General features: G+C 41.8%; 1 protein-coding gene and 1 long non-coding RNA gene across 7 annotated transcripts in view; one reads left to right on the top strand and one right to left on the bottom strand.

Moving 5' to 3' along the window:
• Positions 1-15,817, bottom strand: part of KLF8 (KLF transcription factor 8) — a 275,328-nt gene that overhangs the window by 41,082 nt on the left and 218,429 nt on the right. Inside the window, exon 1 of one of the 6 annotated variants that reach the window (XM_002720047.5) lies at positions 6,171-7,031. The exons of 4 other annotated variants lie outside the window; for them this stretch is intronic. In XM_002720047.5, coding sequence (XP_002720093.1) covers positions 6,171-6,177 — 7 coding nt within the window. In that variant the 5' untranslated portion in view covers positions 6,178-7,031. Of the gene's footprint in view, positions 1-5,819; positions 6,062-6,170; positions 7,032-15,817 lie in introns of those variants that run through there. One more of the 6 variants, XM_008272680.4, reaches the window with a different exon arrangement.
• LOC138847730 (uncharacterized) lies at positions 6,713-10,240 on the top strand. Its single transcript, XR_011385679.1, has 2 exons — positions 6,713-6,846; positions 8,273-10,240. It is a non-coding gene; the product is annotated as an uncharacterized lncRNA (long non-coding RNA).

Below are 15,817 nucleotides of genomic sequence, written 5' to 3'. Positions count from 1 at the left end.
TAAAATATGTGATGAGCAAATTGACATACTGCTGTGTTCTAAATCGTGTACCTCTCCCCAATTCAAATGTTAAAACAATAACTCTCAATGTGACCATGTTTGGAGAAAGGGCCTTTAGGGAAATAATCAAGGTTAATTGATAAGGCTCTGATCTTCCAGGATTAATATCTTCATAAGAAGAAACAACAGAGTTATATCTCTCTTCTTTCTTGCACAAAAATAGGTTATGTGAGTACATAGGGCCTTCACAAGAATCTGACCACACTGGCACCATGATTCTCAAACTTCTAGACTCCATAATTGTGAGAAAATAAATTTCTGTTAAGACACACAGACAATGGTATTTTGTTATAGCAGCCCTAGCCCTCTAAGACACTACTCACAAAGATTTTATTGCTATTACAAACATTACAGCAAAACTTTGGAAATATCTTAAATGCTAGTCAATAGAACACTGTTCAAATAAATCACAGCTCATTCATATAGTGAAAAGCTTTGCAGTCACACAAAATAATTTCCATATGGAAAGATCTCCAAAGAACAATTTTAAACAGACAAAGCACATTGTAGAACAATATTCAGAATATGTTACCAACTCTGTATCAAATGGAAGAGGCAGAAAATATATATATATATATATATATACACACACCCATTGATTAATATGAATTAAATATCCTAATAAACAGATAACTTCAGTTGCATCCAGTGAGGCAAAATGGGTGGCTAGGGGTTAGGCAATAGAAGGGAAATTTTTTCACTGTATATTCTTTTGTATGCATTGGATTTTAAACCATGTGAAATGCAGTACCAATTTAAAAAGCATTTTAAAATGAAAGTTATAAAATTTTAGAGGATACAAAACACATGTCTGTGTCATATTTTGTCTGTAGGCAAAGCACAGATAAGATCTTTTAAAAAAGGAACTGATGCCAGATAGAAAAACAAAAAACAGCTTTGGCAACTAAAGAGATGAGGAAACTGAGGAAGAGGCATAGTTTGATACCACCATTCTGAGCATAGGATAAAAGAACTACCAAGTATGTTTGCCCACTGTGCATTCTTCTAAGTGCTTCACTAAATTAAGACTTATTCCTCACTGTAGCCCTATGAAGTAGTTTCTACTACTAACCCAAATTCACAGATAAGAAAACTCTAGTGCAAAGCTTAAATCAGTTCACTAAGGTTATATTGTTACAAGACAAGGAATGTGGAAAGGAGGAGTTTTGAATAAAAGGTGAGTGAGAATCTGGTAGTGATTAGAGGTTTTACATTACAAATGTTAAGTTTGTCAAACTGGTAGGAATTGTATGCTACTATAGTTTTAATGATTTTGTGACTATCTAAAAATTTATATGATTGAAGTTGAACATCTTTTCATATGATTATAATTTATAGCGCTTGCCTATGCTACTGGTCTGTGGTCTTTTTACTTCCTATTTTTGAACCTTTTTTGTTGTTGCTATTGAACTCTTTATTTAGTAGATCTACTAACTCTTTGACTATAATGTAAGTAAAAATATGCTATCTTAAAAGTAATGAATAAAATATTAAGTTGAAAATGTTTTAATTTTAAAAAATGATAATTTGAGGTTACAACACAATGTCAAATTGTTAGTCTTTTGAGATATCTAGATTTGCCTCTTGATAATTGTTGCCTCTTGATAATTCTAAGTTTTATTTGCTCACATTACATATATTTTGTGTAAGTACACAGATAAGATCTTTTAAAATACCATACAGAATATCAAGTATGATCCAACATTATATTAAGGCTTTTTATTACACTAATTTACATTCCTTCCCTCCCAACACACATTATAATAAAACAAATTATGCAAAATAACAAAAATGGGCCCCTCTTCTTATGAAATATACATTAGATATCAGGCACTGGGTCCTTAGGTTATTTATAATCACAAATTGCTATGCCATTTTAAAGATGAGGAAACAGAGGTTTTGACAATGGAGCTGAACTGGGGATAATAAATAGACCAGAAATCTGACTTCTAAATAAAGTATATTAGTATATAAGTTGATCTTCTGTATATAGAGATAATTGAAAATGAATCTTGATGAAGAATGTGATGGGAGATGGAGTGGGAGATGGGATGGTTGCAGGTGGAGGGAGGTTATGGGGGGGGGAGCCACTATAATCCAAAAGTTGTACTTTGGAAATTTATATTTTAAATAAAAATCGAAAAAATAAAGTATGTTAGTATATAAAATCAGAATAATGGGGCCAGCACTGTGGTGTAATGGGTAAAGCTGCCAACTAAAGTGCTGGTATCCCAAACGGGCACAGGTTTGAATCCTGACGGCTGCACTTCCAGTATGACTTCCTGCTAATGTGCCTGGGAAAGCAGTGGAAGATAGTCCAAGTCCTTGGGCCCCTACACCCATGTTGGAGATCTGGATGAAGCTCCTGGCTCCTGGCTCAGCCCTGGCCAGTGAGGCCATTTGGGTGGAGAGTGAACCAGTGGATGGAAGATTCTCTCTCTCTCCCTCTCTTCTCTCTTTGTCTCTCTGCCTCTGAGTCTCTGTAACTCTGCCTTTCAAATAAATTTTAAAAATACATTTTTTTAATCAGAAAGAAAACTAAACATGGTCTCACATTGTCTTTGGGTAAAAAAAAACATGAATCCTATACTACAAAATTATTAATTTATTCACACTCTACATAGAAATGAGATGGCAGTTATATTAGATGATTATCTAGATTAATTATCAGAACCATGTTTTCCCTCTCACAGACACAAGCATTTTAGAGTATGATCTTAGATCATCTGTAAAACATATACCAAGCGTTTACATGGGAAAAGTAATTGGGTAAGTACTTTGAAAACACAATGACAGAATGCAATGCTCAAGCATCTCTCATTCTGGAACAGAGATAATAACCAAAATTCAGGACAGAGAATAATGCAGTTCTAGAAAATACAGGAAAAGTGATGTGGGAACTCAAAAGAGTATATCTAGAAGCAAGAATCAAAGCAGGTTTCATATAAATGGTCTTTAAGTGGGATTAATGATGAAAGAGATACTGTTTTCAGGAAAACTCATAAAAAACAAGTGCATTATCAGGGAATTTGTGTTAAGTATCAACTGAGCAGAACAAACACAAGTTTATGATAGTTAAGACATAGGTGAGGAGGCAAGAACTTGCTGTGAGTGCCATGGGCTAAAGTAGGACTTCAAGGAATAACAGTGTTTATATGGGGAATAAAACAGACATTTGAGATGGAAAGAATAGAGAATGAGTTGTATTTTTTCTCAAGGTGGACCTCTAGCACAGTGGTTATGTCACAGCATGGGATGCCTGCATCTCATTTTCTAGGGTCTGGCTTTGACTCCTGGCTCTGCTTTTGACCCAGCTTCCTGCTAAAGTGCACTCTATTGAATTGACAGAAGGTGATGGCTCAACTAGTTGGGTTCCTCCCACCTACATGGAAGACTTGAATTGAGTTACAGTCTCCTGGCTTTGGCCTGGTCCATTCCTGGTTACTGTAGGCATTTGGGGAGGGAACCAGCAGATGGAAGACTCTCTCTCTCTCTCTCTCTCTCTCTCTCTCTTTCTCTCTCTCTCTATCCCCAGATGGAAGACTCTCTCTCTCTCTCTCTCTTTGTCAAAAAAAAAAAATAATTAAAAAAATAGTGCCTGACATTCTGGCACAGCAGGTTAAGCTACTGCCTGTGATCCCATATGAGCACTGATTCAAATCCTAACTATTCTGCTTCTGATCCAGCTCCCTGCTAATGCGCCTGGGAAAACAGTGGATGATGGCCCACGTACTTGGGCCCTTGCCATACATGTGGGAGAGCTGAACGGAGTTCCAGGCTTCTGGCTTCTGCCTGGCCCAGCCCTTGCCAATGCAGCCATTTCCAGCAGATGGAAGATCTCTTTAGCTCTCTGTGTCTCTTCTGTAACTCTGTCTTTCCAGAAAATAAATCTTTTTAAAATTAATAAATCATAAGTTAATCTAAAATTTTCTCAGGCAGCTGACATTGTGGTGTGGTGATTTGGGCAGCCACCTGCAATGGCAGCATCTCATATAGGTCCCTATTCGAGTCCTGGCTGCTATATTTCTTATCCACCTCTTGTTAATGTGCTTTGGGAAGCAGGGGAAGATGAACCAAATGTTTGGACCCCTGCTACCCATGTGGGAGACATGGATGGAGTTCCAGGTTTCTAGCTTCCACCTAGCCAAGCCTCTGCTGTTACAGTCATCTGGGGGAGTGAACCAGAAGATGGAAGACACGCCTCTATCTCTCTCCAACTTTGCCTTCCAAATAAATAAATAAATCTTTAAAAGATGATGGCTAGACTATGGATGGTACCTTGATTACTGGAATTCAAATAGTTGAACAAATAAGTACCCCATCTCAGAAATGCATATACTAGAACTATGAGAATGGTGATAGTGATCTGATTCATGTTTTATTTTCCAATGTACCCAGAAAGCCTAGACAAGAGATACCTATGGTTTCCAAGGACTTTGAAAGTAGAGCCATTCTCTAGTTTGGTATTGAGGATGGACTAGATAAATGCACGTTTCACTTTTACTTATAAATTTATACTCCTGTTTGTCCTATGTTTTCAGTTTGCTCTCAAAGCTAACCTAAAGTCACTGTTTCCAGCTCATCCTCTGTGTCTCCAATAGTCACCAAAGATCAACAGCTGTTAAAAAAGGGTTCCCCTCAAACCCTGAAGAATGGGATGAGGTCATTTATGAGTCATTACTTTCTGTTGCCCAAAGGTTCTGTTGGTTATAGCATGCTGGTTAAGTTGCCCAAAGAATGACGGGAAAGGCAGGCAAGTGGTCTTTTCTTTTAGAGGTGACAAGTTCCAGTGGGAACAATGCTACATCAGAAACAAATAAAACCTGTATTCTGGCTTCAATCTTTGGTAAACTAGTTTAATTTTCCCAGGCCTCATTCCACCTCATCTGTTTTAAAGAGAGCAAAGCATAATTCTATCAGCAATCTTCAGAGAAAAAATTCCAAGCTAAATGCAGAAAGGAGTGAAATTAAGATACAACAAGTGATAGCCTGTCACATACACTATGTCATTTAACCTACCTAAATATCTCTTGAGATAGAATTATTAATCTGCATTCTGTAGAGGAGAAAATAATGGCCAAAGTCCACACTGTTAATGGTGGTATCAAGATTTCAAAACAGATCTTTGTTAACCAGATCATCATAGTCTCCATCACTTTCAAATCCAAACTTAGATATTATTCTTTTTGCTCAGTTATTATCGCACTAAGAAATAAATGCCTAATAAGTGTTTTTCTTCACAATGAAGACAATAATAAAGGAAAAAAAAAGGTGCTGTTCCTTTGGCCACCTGTTTGGATATAATTTATTTTTCCCCAAATTCTTAGGTTTAAAAGAAAAAAAAAGGCCACAGAAAGACAGTTCCACCAAGTGGCTGAGCAAGTCCATTTACTCCAACAATCACAAAAATTCACCCCAATTTCCACCTATACCGAGGAACCCATGCCTTGGCCACGTCTAAAAGGGCCTGGGCTGGGCCAAAGCTCAAGCTTCCTCCTCCAAACAAGTTCAGCCCCTCCTTAAAGAGCCGGCACACCCAAAGCAGCTCCTCCTCCGTGGTTCCTCCCAGGGCCTCGCGTTCTGTACCCCCAACAGCCTAGGCTCCCACCTTAATCCCCTGCCTCCTCCTACCTCTCTTTACAAGCATCTAGGTGCTTGCTACTGCTTAGTGGGGTTACCTGGGAGCGCTGGCTGTCTTAATTCTGCTCTCGCCAGCTGTGACTTTGGCTGTGTGGGGTTAAGCCAAAGGCAAATCTTACCACTTAGGAGGATTGAGAGCGGTGAGCCAAGGCAGACAAGACAAATCCATCCATTCTAACCCCTTTCACTTCTTCCACGAAGCCTCCTCCCTAACTTAGTCCTTCTTTGCCCAACCTTTTAGCAAAGTCATTTTCCCTTGAGTTGTTTCATTTGATTAGGACATGGTGTCCTTACCCTTCCGTTCCCCCACCCCCTTCTAAAACCCACAGGAGAGAAGTGGTGTGTGTGTGTGTGTGTGTGCGCGCGCGCGCGCGCGCTCGAGCTTGTGTGGAGCGGGGGAGGGAGGAGGGTGTTGTAGAATCTAGACGGAAGAGATGGGAGCGGATGGGTTCTAATCCGGAGTCACTTACCGCCCATGTCACTAGCTGAGGACTCCTGAAGTGTCCGGAGCTCATGCGATCCTCCAGGAGGCTCATACTCCTGAGCTGATCGAAAGACAGCTGTTCCCCTCACACCCGCCCCTGTCTGACAGCGCGCCAGGCGATGCGCTCTCGTCTTCTCTTTCTCAGTCCCCCACCTCCCCTTTTTCTCCAGGATAGAAAATGGGGAGGGGGACGAAAAGGGAGAGAGTCAATTCAGACCCAGCTGGACCACCCTCAGAACAAGGAAAACAAAGCTCTCAAGCATCCAACCCAAAAATCAGGGGCCGGCAGAACAGACTTCCTAAAAAGAATCCTCCTCCTGCAGCGTTTCCTCGGCTAAAAATAAAGTGGGTTCGCTGGGCCGAGTTGGCCAAGGCCGAAGATCCTCCGTTCTCCTTTTACCTCCACCAATTCAGTTCCGGCCAAGCCCACTCTCCACCCATCCTCTGAACTCCACACACCCTTGAAAAGGAGAGGGCAGGGAGCAGGGGCTAAGAAAACCAACCCAAACCTCAAAATACTACTTGAACACAAAGTTGAGTCAGAAAAGGAATCCTTCAAGACAGGAACCCACGAGGAAATATCACAAGAGGATCGCCATTGCCACCGTACACCCCAGCGCCTTTCTAAAAAGAAAAAAGGGAGGAGAAAATGCCGATGATTGGTAAGAACATATAGCCCAGCGCAGGGCCTTCGGCAAAAAACCGCAGCAACTCGCGCGGGTCCTCTGGGGCGGGGTTTCTTGGAGGCACCTAGCTGCCTCACTGGGGACCTTGCGCCCCCCGCGAGTCAGAATCTAAAAGTGCTCTCTGGGCAACCTGAGTGGGTGGAGTGACTCTGTCTTTCTCCGCCCTGCTAGGCCCAGAGGAGAGGTGTGACTATCGTGAAGACTCCACCTAGGGTGGAGTTCCTTAAAAGGGACTGGAGGCCGCTAGAGGAGAGAGCAAAGTGGGAGGAGGTGAAGGGTGGGGCTGAGAAGGCGGAGGGAGTAGGGAGGGGGTGGGGCGGGGCCCTGGGCTGAGAGAGCTGGCCTCGCCCCTGGCGGACGCCTCCTGCTGTTTCAAGCAGCAGCGGCGGCGGCGGCATCAGCAGCAGCAGCAGGTACAACTCAGATCAATTCCAGTTCCTTATTCGTCCCAGAAAGAGGCTTGCGGACAAACCGCTTGGTTACCTATTCATTCAGGTCATGCTAACTCTCCAGGGGTGGGTGACAGAGGTACAAAGATTGGAGCAGGGAGCTGTCTGGGAAGAAAGGCATGGGGAAAGGGAAAAGGAAGAAAGCTGGTGCAACTGGAAGTGATATTTACCGTCTTAGTTCTCCATGGTAACAGTGTGACACCAGCAAGAAGAGCGAGGTCACAGTGTCTTCTCTACGATGAGGCTGAGGAATGGAGATTAGATCTGGGTGCATTTTCTACTAAGAGATAAGGGAAGGCCATGAGGGTAAAAGGAATGGGTGGGGATAAGGAGGAGTTGAAGGGTGTGGCCCAGCAGGGAGACTTAAGGCTTTCACAATCTTGAAGATACTTGATCTCTAAGAATAGAGTTCTCAGTCCCCCTGATACCAGCATCTCAGCCAGACATTGGGGTGGATACCTGTAGAGCTGAATCTATAGGATAAGAGCCACATTTCCAGGATTTCTTTACTTTGCCTGAAAGTCTCTCTCTAGTTCATTTGAATCGGAAGCCAGAAAGTCACAAGCAACCCTTTCATTACCTTTACCTACCACAATTTTTTTAAGTGGAGGAAAGGAAAAAGAGACAAGAAACAAAGCAGAGGAAGAGTGGGAGCAGTGAGACAGGAGAAATAATAGCTATCATGTATTCAACACCTAATATGGGCAAGTCACTGGGCCAGGTGGCTTTTACATTCATTATTTCTCCATTTATTTCTGGCAACAACCCTGTGAAATAGACACTATTATATTCCTTGTGCCCTTCCTTTTTTTTTTTTAAATAAAGACACCTGAAGGTCATAACCCAGTACTTCTCAACACATAGGTCCATTTGTTTGTCATTTCTACTTGAATGTATTCTAAGTAACTCATCTTCCTTCTTCCCACCAAAACACTGCATTCTTCCTCTTGTAGGTCACCAGCTACCAGATGACATCACCAAACACCTCAACATTCAAGACAGGATGCTGGAACTCATCTTTCAACCACTATGATCTGGCCTCTGCCTAAGTCTCAAGCAGCAGAGTTTTGCTGCTCTCCTGGGCTTTGCCTGGACTGCAAATCCCACAGAATGCTAAACTTTCCAACCCCTATGCCTTGAATCACCTTACTTTCTTTGTTTGAAATGGCCTAACTTCTTTTTTTTTTTTTAAAGAACAGCCTTTTTAAAAAATATTTATTTATTTATTTGAAAGTCAGAGTTACACAGAGAAAGAAGGAGAGGCAGATCACTCCCCGATCTGATGCCAGGAGCCAGGAGCTTCTTCCGGGTCTCCCTTGCAGGTGCAGGGGCCCAAGGACTTGGGCCATCGTCTACTGTTTTCCCAGGCCACAGCAGAGAGCTGGATCAGAAGAGGAGCAGCCAGGACTCGAATCAGCGCCCATATGGGATGCCGGCACTGCAGGCGGTGGCTTTACCCGCTATGCCACAGCACCAGCTCCAGAAATGGCCTTCTTTGTCTACCTTCTAGAAATGACTAACTCAATGTCACCTCCCCTTCTTATTTAATTCTTTCAGGAAGAGTTGACGATTGCTTATTCTGTGCCCCTCTCTACCTCAGGGTTATATTTGTTGATCTAATTACCTCTCCCTGTAAGATTATAAGATTTATGAGATTAGATGCCAGGATATCAACCACGTGGCACAGTGGGTTAACGTGCTGCTTGCCACATGGATATCCCATACCTGCGTGCCAGTTTGAGTCCCAGTTGCTCTGTTTCTGATCCAGGTTCTTATTAATGCAACTTAGAAAGGCAGCAGAAGATTGTCCACTTAGTTGGGCCCCTGCTGCTTGGAGTTCCAGGCCCTTTGCTTAGGCCTGGTCAAGCACTGGTTGTAGTAGCCATTTGGGGAGGAAACCAGTGGATGGAAGATTCTGTCTCTCTCTCTCTCTCTCGCTCGTTCTCCCTCTCCCTCCATCTCTCTCATCCCTCCTCATTTCTGCCCTTGTCTCTCACTCTATTTTTTTTTTATCAGGCAGAGTGGACAGTGAGAGAGAGAGACAGAGAGAAAGGTCTTCCTTTGCTGTTGGTTCACCTTCCAATGGCCGCCGCGGCCAGCGCGCTGTGGCCAGCGCACCGCGCTGATCCAAAGGCAGGAGCCAGGTACTTATCCTGGTTTCCCATGGGTGCAGGGCCCAAGCACTTGGGCCATCCTCCACTGCACTCCCTGGCCACAGCAGAGAGATGGCCTGGAAGAAGGGCAACCGGGACAGAATCCGGTGCCCCGACCGGGACTAGAACCCGGTGTGCTGGCGCCGCAAGGCGGAGGATTAGCCTAGTGAGCTGCGGCGCCGGCCGTGTAGGTACTATTATGATTCCTATTTTATAGATGAGGAAACTGAGGGATGTAGATTAAAGAACTGTACATGTATTAGTTGCATGAAAATAAGTCCCTTTAGGAAAGGTTTTGCTCTTGCAAAAGACTCCCTGTATTACTATGTTATGTTTTTCCACCACCACTTGTAACTGCCCAACTTGAAAGATATGGAACTATATGTTTCTATGGAACCATATAGACAAGTATGCAACGCTATACATTCTTTAAAAAAGAATCACCTTATCTCTTGGATCCTTACTTTCAAAATGCATAAAATTTGGGGAGGGGTGGGTATTTGACACAGTGGTCCCACTTGGGAGTCTCCCCGTCTATACTGGGGTACCTGGTATTTCTGGTTGCTTCTGATCCAACTTCCTGAATGTGAACTCTAGGACATATAAGATGATGGCTCAAGTATGGGGGTCCCTGCCACCCCTATGGGAGAGGCAAAATGAGTTCTGGGCTTCGGCCTGGATGAGCCCTGGCTGTTGCAGGCATTTGGGGAGTAAACCTTAGTGGATGAAAAATCTCTCTCCATGTGTCTCTCAGCCTTTCAAATAAAATGAAAATGAATAAAAATTTTAAAAGCAACATGTTATTATTATAAAACAAAATAAACTTAGGAGAGTATTATTCAATATACGATTCTGAAAACTCTAGCCAAGGTTATTTTTAGCAGCACTGAGAAGTTGTCTCTAAATTCAAGTCCTTGAAAGGACACTGAACTGTTTATAACATAAATGAATGCATTTTTGTGATGGGCAGATGAAAATTAGTAAATAACTAAAGTAAAAATTTGAAGAGTATAGCCACTAGTATTCTTTGTACAGGTGTGATGTACTTTAAGGTCATCCTGAGTTCCTTGTTCAATTTGAGAAGGCAAGAATAGCTGTCAGTTTGCAAACAGCTAAACAGTTTATTTTAATTTTAGCTAATTTATTTTAAGCTTTAGCTTTTTTGTTTGTTTTTGAAATGCTACCTCAACTTTTGAAAAACATAAAATAAATTACTGAAACTTGCCTACACAAACCCAAGATTATTCCCCATTCATCCTGTCATCCATTTAATCAGGACAGTGTAATGAGGACCTGTGTTATATAAAGAACCATGCTAGGAATTTTGGGAGAAATGAGAACATACATTCTCTCCAAGAGGCTCCAGTGGAGGAACCCTTGGTTTCACCATATTCAACATTATTAGTACACGTCTCCCTTTCAAGTCTTAGAAATGGCCTGGTTTCACTCACATTAGGACTCAAAGGTGGCTCACAAGAAACTATGTATCCCATGACCATAGTAAAAGGCAAAAATAGGACTTTCCCCATATATTTTTGCCTTATGACACATCAATAATCAGGATGTGATTGGTGTTTATGCCACAGGAAAGGATGTAAGGGAGAAGGAATGGAAAACTAGGACTTGTGATCAGATTCCTTTTTCTTCTAAGAAGCACCACAGGCTGCCCTGTCTTTCCTCCTTTCTTTAGCTGGTTTAAGAAATAGGCCAAATAGCAACCTGTAATACCTTCACCTCCTTCCATCCCATTCTAAGTCTGATGGAGATTGATCGCTTGAAGAAGCAACCTGTGCTTGACTCTATATAACCAAAGATCAGATAAGGAAGATAGGAGTTAAACACGAGACCTAATCAGAGACAGCTTAGAAGTATGCAGACACCTCACATATAAGTACCCACAAGATGCTGTTCTCTCCTTCTCCTCTTCCTCCTCCTCCTCCTCCTCTCCTCCTCCTTTTCCTCCTCTTCCTCTTCCTCCTCCTCCTCCTGAAATCCAGCTGACAAACTACCAGGGTGGAGCCCAGCCTGAGGGCTGAAGGGAGGGGAGGAGGAAAAGCTTCCATAAGAGGACTCCACCCTCTCTGCTCCCAGTAGAACAACAACAATTTTAAAAAAAAGTTTGAAGAGCTGGGGCTGCGAGGAAGGTGGGGCAGAAAAAGATGAAGTGAGGAAGGTGAGGAGCCTAGGAAGGGGAGGGAATTTAAGCAGTATATAAACAGAAAAACTTGCATTCTTAAGGCACAGTTATGTATAGAACAATAAATGTTTAACTGAAACCAGTGCATAACTCAGAGAAAGCTTTCCATAAAGGTTAATTATTATTCTTAGCTAGGACAGTTAGCTGTGAAATCTACCAAATAGGTTGAGTCTCTTTCTGGCCATTGAGACCATGCCCCCATATTTCCCATATCTGTTGTGTGTGTGTGTATATATATATATATATATACACACACACACACACACACACCAATTTATAAACATTACTAACTAAACTGCTTGCCTGGAACACTCAGAGGCATTATTAAATTCAGTTTAGGAGTGACCAATAGACCAGAAGTATGTGGCTTGAGTTTGAAATTCTCCTGGCACAGCTCCATTGCAGACAAGCTCTAGCAAGCCTATTGACTCCTATTAGTGTAGTTGTCCCTCAGGCTACTAACTTTATGAGCAAAGAGCTTAACTGTGTGTGTGAGTGAGTGAGTGTGTGTGTGTGCGCGCGCGCATGTGTCTGTGTGTGTTAGGGCCAGGGGGGTGGGTATGCATGGATGCCTCACACCCTTTTTGACCCTAGAATCTACCACACCCATAAACTGGAGGAGGGAAGAGGCTTTATAATCAGCAACCAAGTCAAACCAGAAAAACTGGGAGCGTCAGTCTCACCTACAGGAAAGGGACAACATCCTGAATCTTATCCCCAAAATGTGAATTTCTGAGTCAGGGAAGGAACTTAGTTACTGTACAAGAAATAGGCCTGGATTCTTGGTTTCATATTAAACAAATAAATATATGAGATTGTCTAAGGAAATATATAAATAGAACAGGAACTCCTTTATCACTGAGCTAATCCAAAGAGGCGCCAGGGCCCTGAAAGCTCCCAAAGGCAGGCTCATACTTATCATCCTTGTGATACTTACCACAAGCAACTCTCACTTCCCCAACAGAGGGGGGTGTCTGTCCCCACTTTCCCCCAAACCAACAGGAGATTGGCCTTTATCCTTCTGTTCATTGCAGTCTTATCATTTTCCTCATGAAGTAAAACGAAGAAAGAAGGGGCAATATTCCTTTAGTGCTTTCTTTTTTTAATATTAAGATTTATTTATTTATTTGACAGGCAGAATTACAGACAGAGAGAGGGACAGAGGGAGAGAGAGAAAAACAGAAAGGTCTTCCATCAGCTGGTTCACTCCTCAAATGGCTGCAAGGGCCAGGGCTGAGCATATCCAAAGCCAGTACACTTTTCAAGGTCTCCCATGCAGGTGCGGAGGCCCAAGGACATGGACCATCTTCCACTGCTTTCCCAGCCCATCAGCAGATAGCTGCATGAGAAGTGGAGCAGCCGGGACTCAAACTGACACCTATATGGGATACTGGCTCCACAGGTGGAAGCTTAACCTCCTATACTACAGCACTAGTCCCTAGTGTTTTCTTAAAACTATTCTACAAACGCATCTATTGAAATATTGCACCATTACTCTTTATTTCTTCTGTTCTTTGTTTGCTCAAATGGCCCTGCACTGTGGTAATCATTTCCATCAAGTCAACACCACAAATATAGTTGGAGAAATCTACCATGGAGCCACAATGACAGGACATTACCTTCTCAAATCAGGCCAGCAATGAATTTAAGACTAAGATAGATTAGCAGTAATATTTTACATCCTAAGATAGGTTAAAAGATTTGACCAATGATGACAGTCTAAAAAGTATGTCATGAGGATATAGACAATGATACTTGGTTGTATGCTGTAAATATGATGTGAAAAGAATATACATAAATATGTTGAAAATAAAACTTTGGAGGCACACCATCTTAGCAAGATTTATAGACCCAATTTCAGAATGGTGTACAAAGGATGTAAAGAGGTTATTTCATTTTTAAGCATGTGGTATGCAAATAGTGGCATAAAAGGTTATTTTAGGTGTTACATAGATAAATATTGTCTAATAGTGTGTATTTATTTTTATGGTTACCTTCTATTTATGGAGAGTAAAATGCTTTCCATTTATGGTAGTGCTATTTTTGATAACATTTACTTTAGTACAATATGCCATTTCATTTAAAGAAGCATTTTAAGTACATGATGGTTCAGATGGTACTCAGATATGGTCTAGGTCATGAAGGTGAAACACAAATAATTGAACTTCAGCAAACAATGACTGAATCTAATTCTCATCTCAATTTGGTACATGACACTTTCTTAAAAGATGTATCTGAAAGGCAGAGTTACAGAGAGGCAGGGAGAGAGAGAGAGAGAGAGAGAGAGAGAGAAAGGTCTTCCATCCTATGGTTCACTCTCCCAGATGGCTGCAATGGCTGGAGCTGTGCCTATCTGAAGCCAGGAGCCAGGAGCTTCTTCCAGGTCTCCCACATGGGTGCAAGGACACAAGCACTTGGATCATCTTTTTGCAGCTTTTCCAGGCCATTAGCAAGGAGTTGGATTGGAAGTGGAGCAGCTGGGATTTGAACTGGTGTCTATATGGGATGCCAGCACTGCAGGCAGCAGCTTTACCTGCTGTGCCACAGCATCATCCCCAGTAGATGACACTTGATTAAGAGGAAGATCTTATCCTTAAATTGATAAATATAAATAAAGCAAGATTGTCTCCTCTTCCTGTTCCCATGGCAGAACTGTTAATAGAACATGGAATTTTCCCCCTGAACCTAGGTGAATGTCTTGTACTCTTCTTTCTTGAATCTCCAATTTGAGATAAAGAGACCTCTTCTGGCTCTTATAATAGTCTGGCATACCTCTTTTACAGGGCTCTCCACATTTTAGCACACTTATCATTTTTTAAGGATTTTTTTATTTTATTTGAAAGGCAGAGTGAGAGAGAGAGAGAGAGAGAAAAGAAGAAGAAGAATGAGGAGGAGGAGGAGAAGGAGGAGGAGGAGGAGAAAAGACAAAGAGAGAAAAAGCTCTTCCATCCACTAGTTCACTCCCCAAAATGGCCACAATGGCTGGAGTTGGACCAGACCGAAGCCAGGAGCCAGGAGCTTCCTATGGGTCTCTCACGTGGGTTCTTGGGGCCTAAGCATTTGGGCTACAATCTTTTGCTTTCCCAGGCACATTAGCAGGGAGCTGGATCTGAAGTGGTGCAACTGGCACGAAAACCGAGTCCCACATGGGATGATGATGCTGCAGGTGAAGCTTAGCCTACTATACCACAGCACATGCCCCTACACCTACCTTTTTATACAGCATCTGACTGTCAAATCCTTGAGGTCCAGGAATTCAGTCATCAGTAGTTCAGTTATTTTAATGCTTTTACCTCAGAGCACAATGCCTAGCATATGACAAGTGCCTAATAAAAGTTTGTAGAATGAAATAATTCAGAGTTACAAATGTCTGTGTATTGATATTCACTTTACTACTTTAACTCTGTGACCGTGGATAAGTTATTTAACCTACCTGGGCCTTTGTCTCCTCATTTGTAAAATAATGATACTAACAGTATCCACTACATATGTTCTTCAGAGGATTATGTAAATTAATACATTGTATGTTATATTCTTAGACTAGTACTTGTTACAGAGTAAGTACATTGTAAACTTTTGCTGTTACAGATCGAGTATCCCTAACCTGAAAATACCAAATCCAAATCAGAAACTATTCTTGTGCCAACATGATGCTACAAGTGGAAATTTCCACATCTGTCCTCATGCAGTCACAATCAAAACTCAGGAACACTAAAAACATTGTATAAAATTACCTTTAGGTTATGTGTGTGAGATATAAATTTTGTGTTCACATCTGGGTTTCATTCCTGAGTTATCTCATTATTTATATCCAGCTATTCCAAAATCTGAAAAATTCCTAAACTCAAAACACTTCTGGTCTCAAGCATTTTTGATAAAGGATACTTAACCTATTATGCTGAACTGAAATATGCCTTCTTAAGATTTATATTTACTACAAAAAAGACAATAAAAAAGGCCAAAAAATTTCTATTTGCCGATCTTGTATTCACATCTGGAGAAATACAGAAGTCTACTCCTTGCATGTTCATATCCCTCAGATGACTCAACTTCAATCCTCTCCTATAAACACCACAGGGGTGGGAGACCTTTTTTTCTCCCAAAGGCCATTTGGGTATTTGTAACATAAATTGTGGGCCATACAAAAT

The sequence above is a fragment of the Oryctolagus cuniculus genome, chromosome X, assembly GCF_964237555.1.
Source record: "Oryctolagus cuniculus chromosome X, mOryCun1.1, whole genome shotgun sequence".
Lineage (NCBI taxonomy): Eukaryota > Metazoa > Chordata > Mammalia > Lagomorpha > Leporidae > Oryctolagus > Oryctolagus cuniculus.
This window is presented reverse-complemented; position numbering and strand designations above follow the sequence as displayed.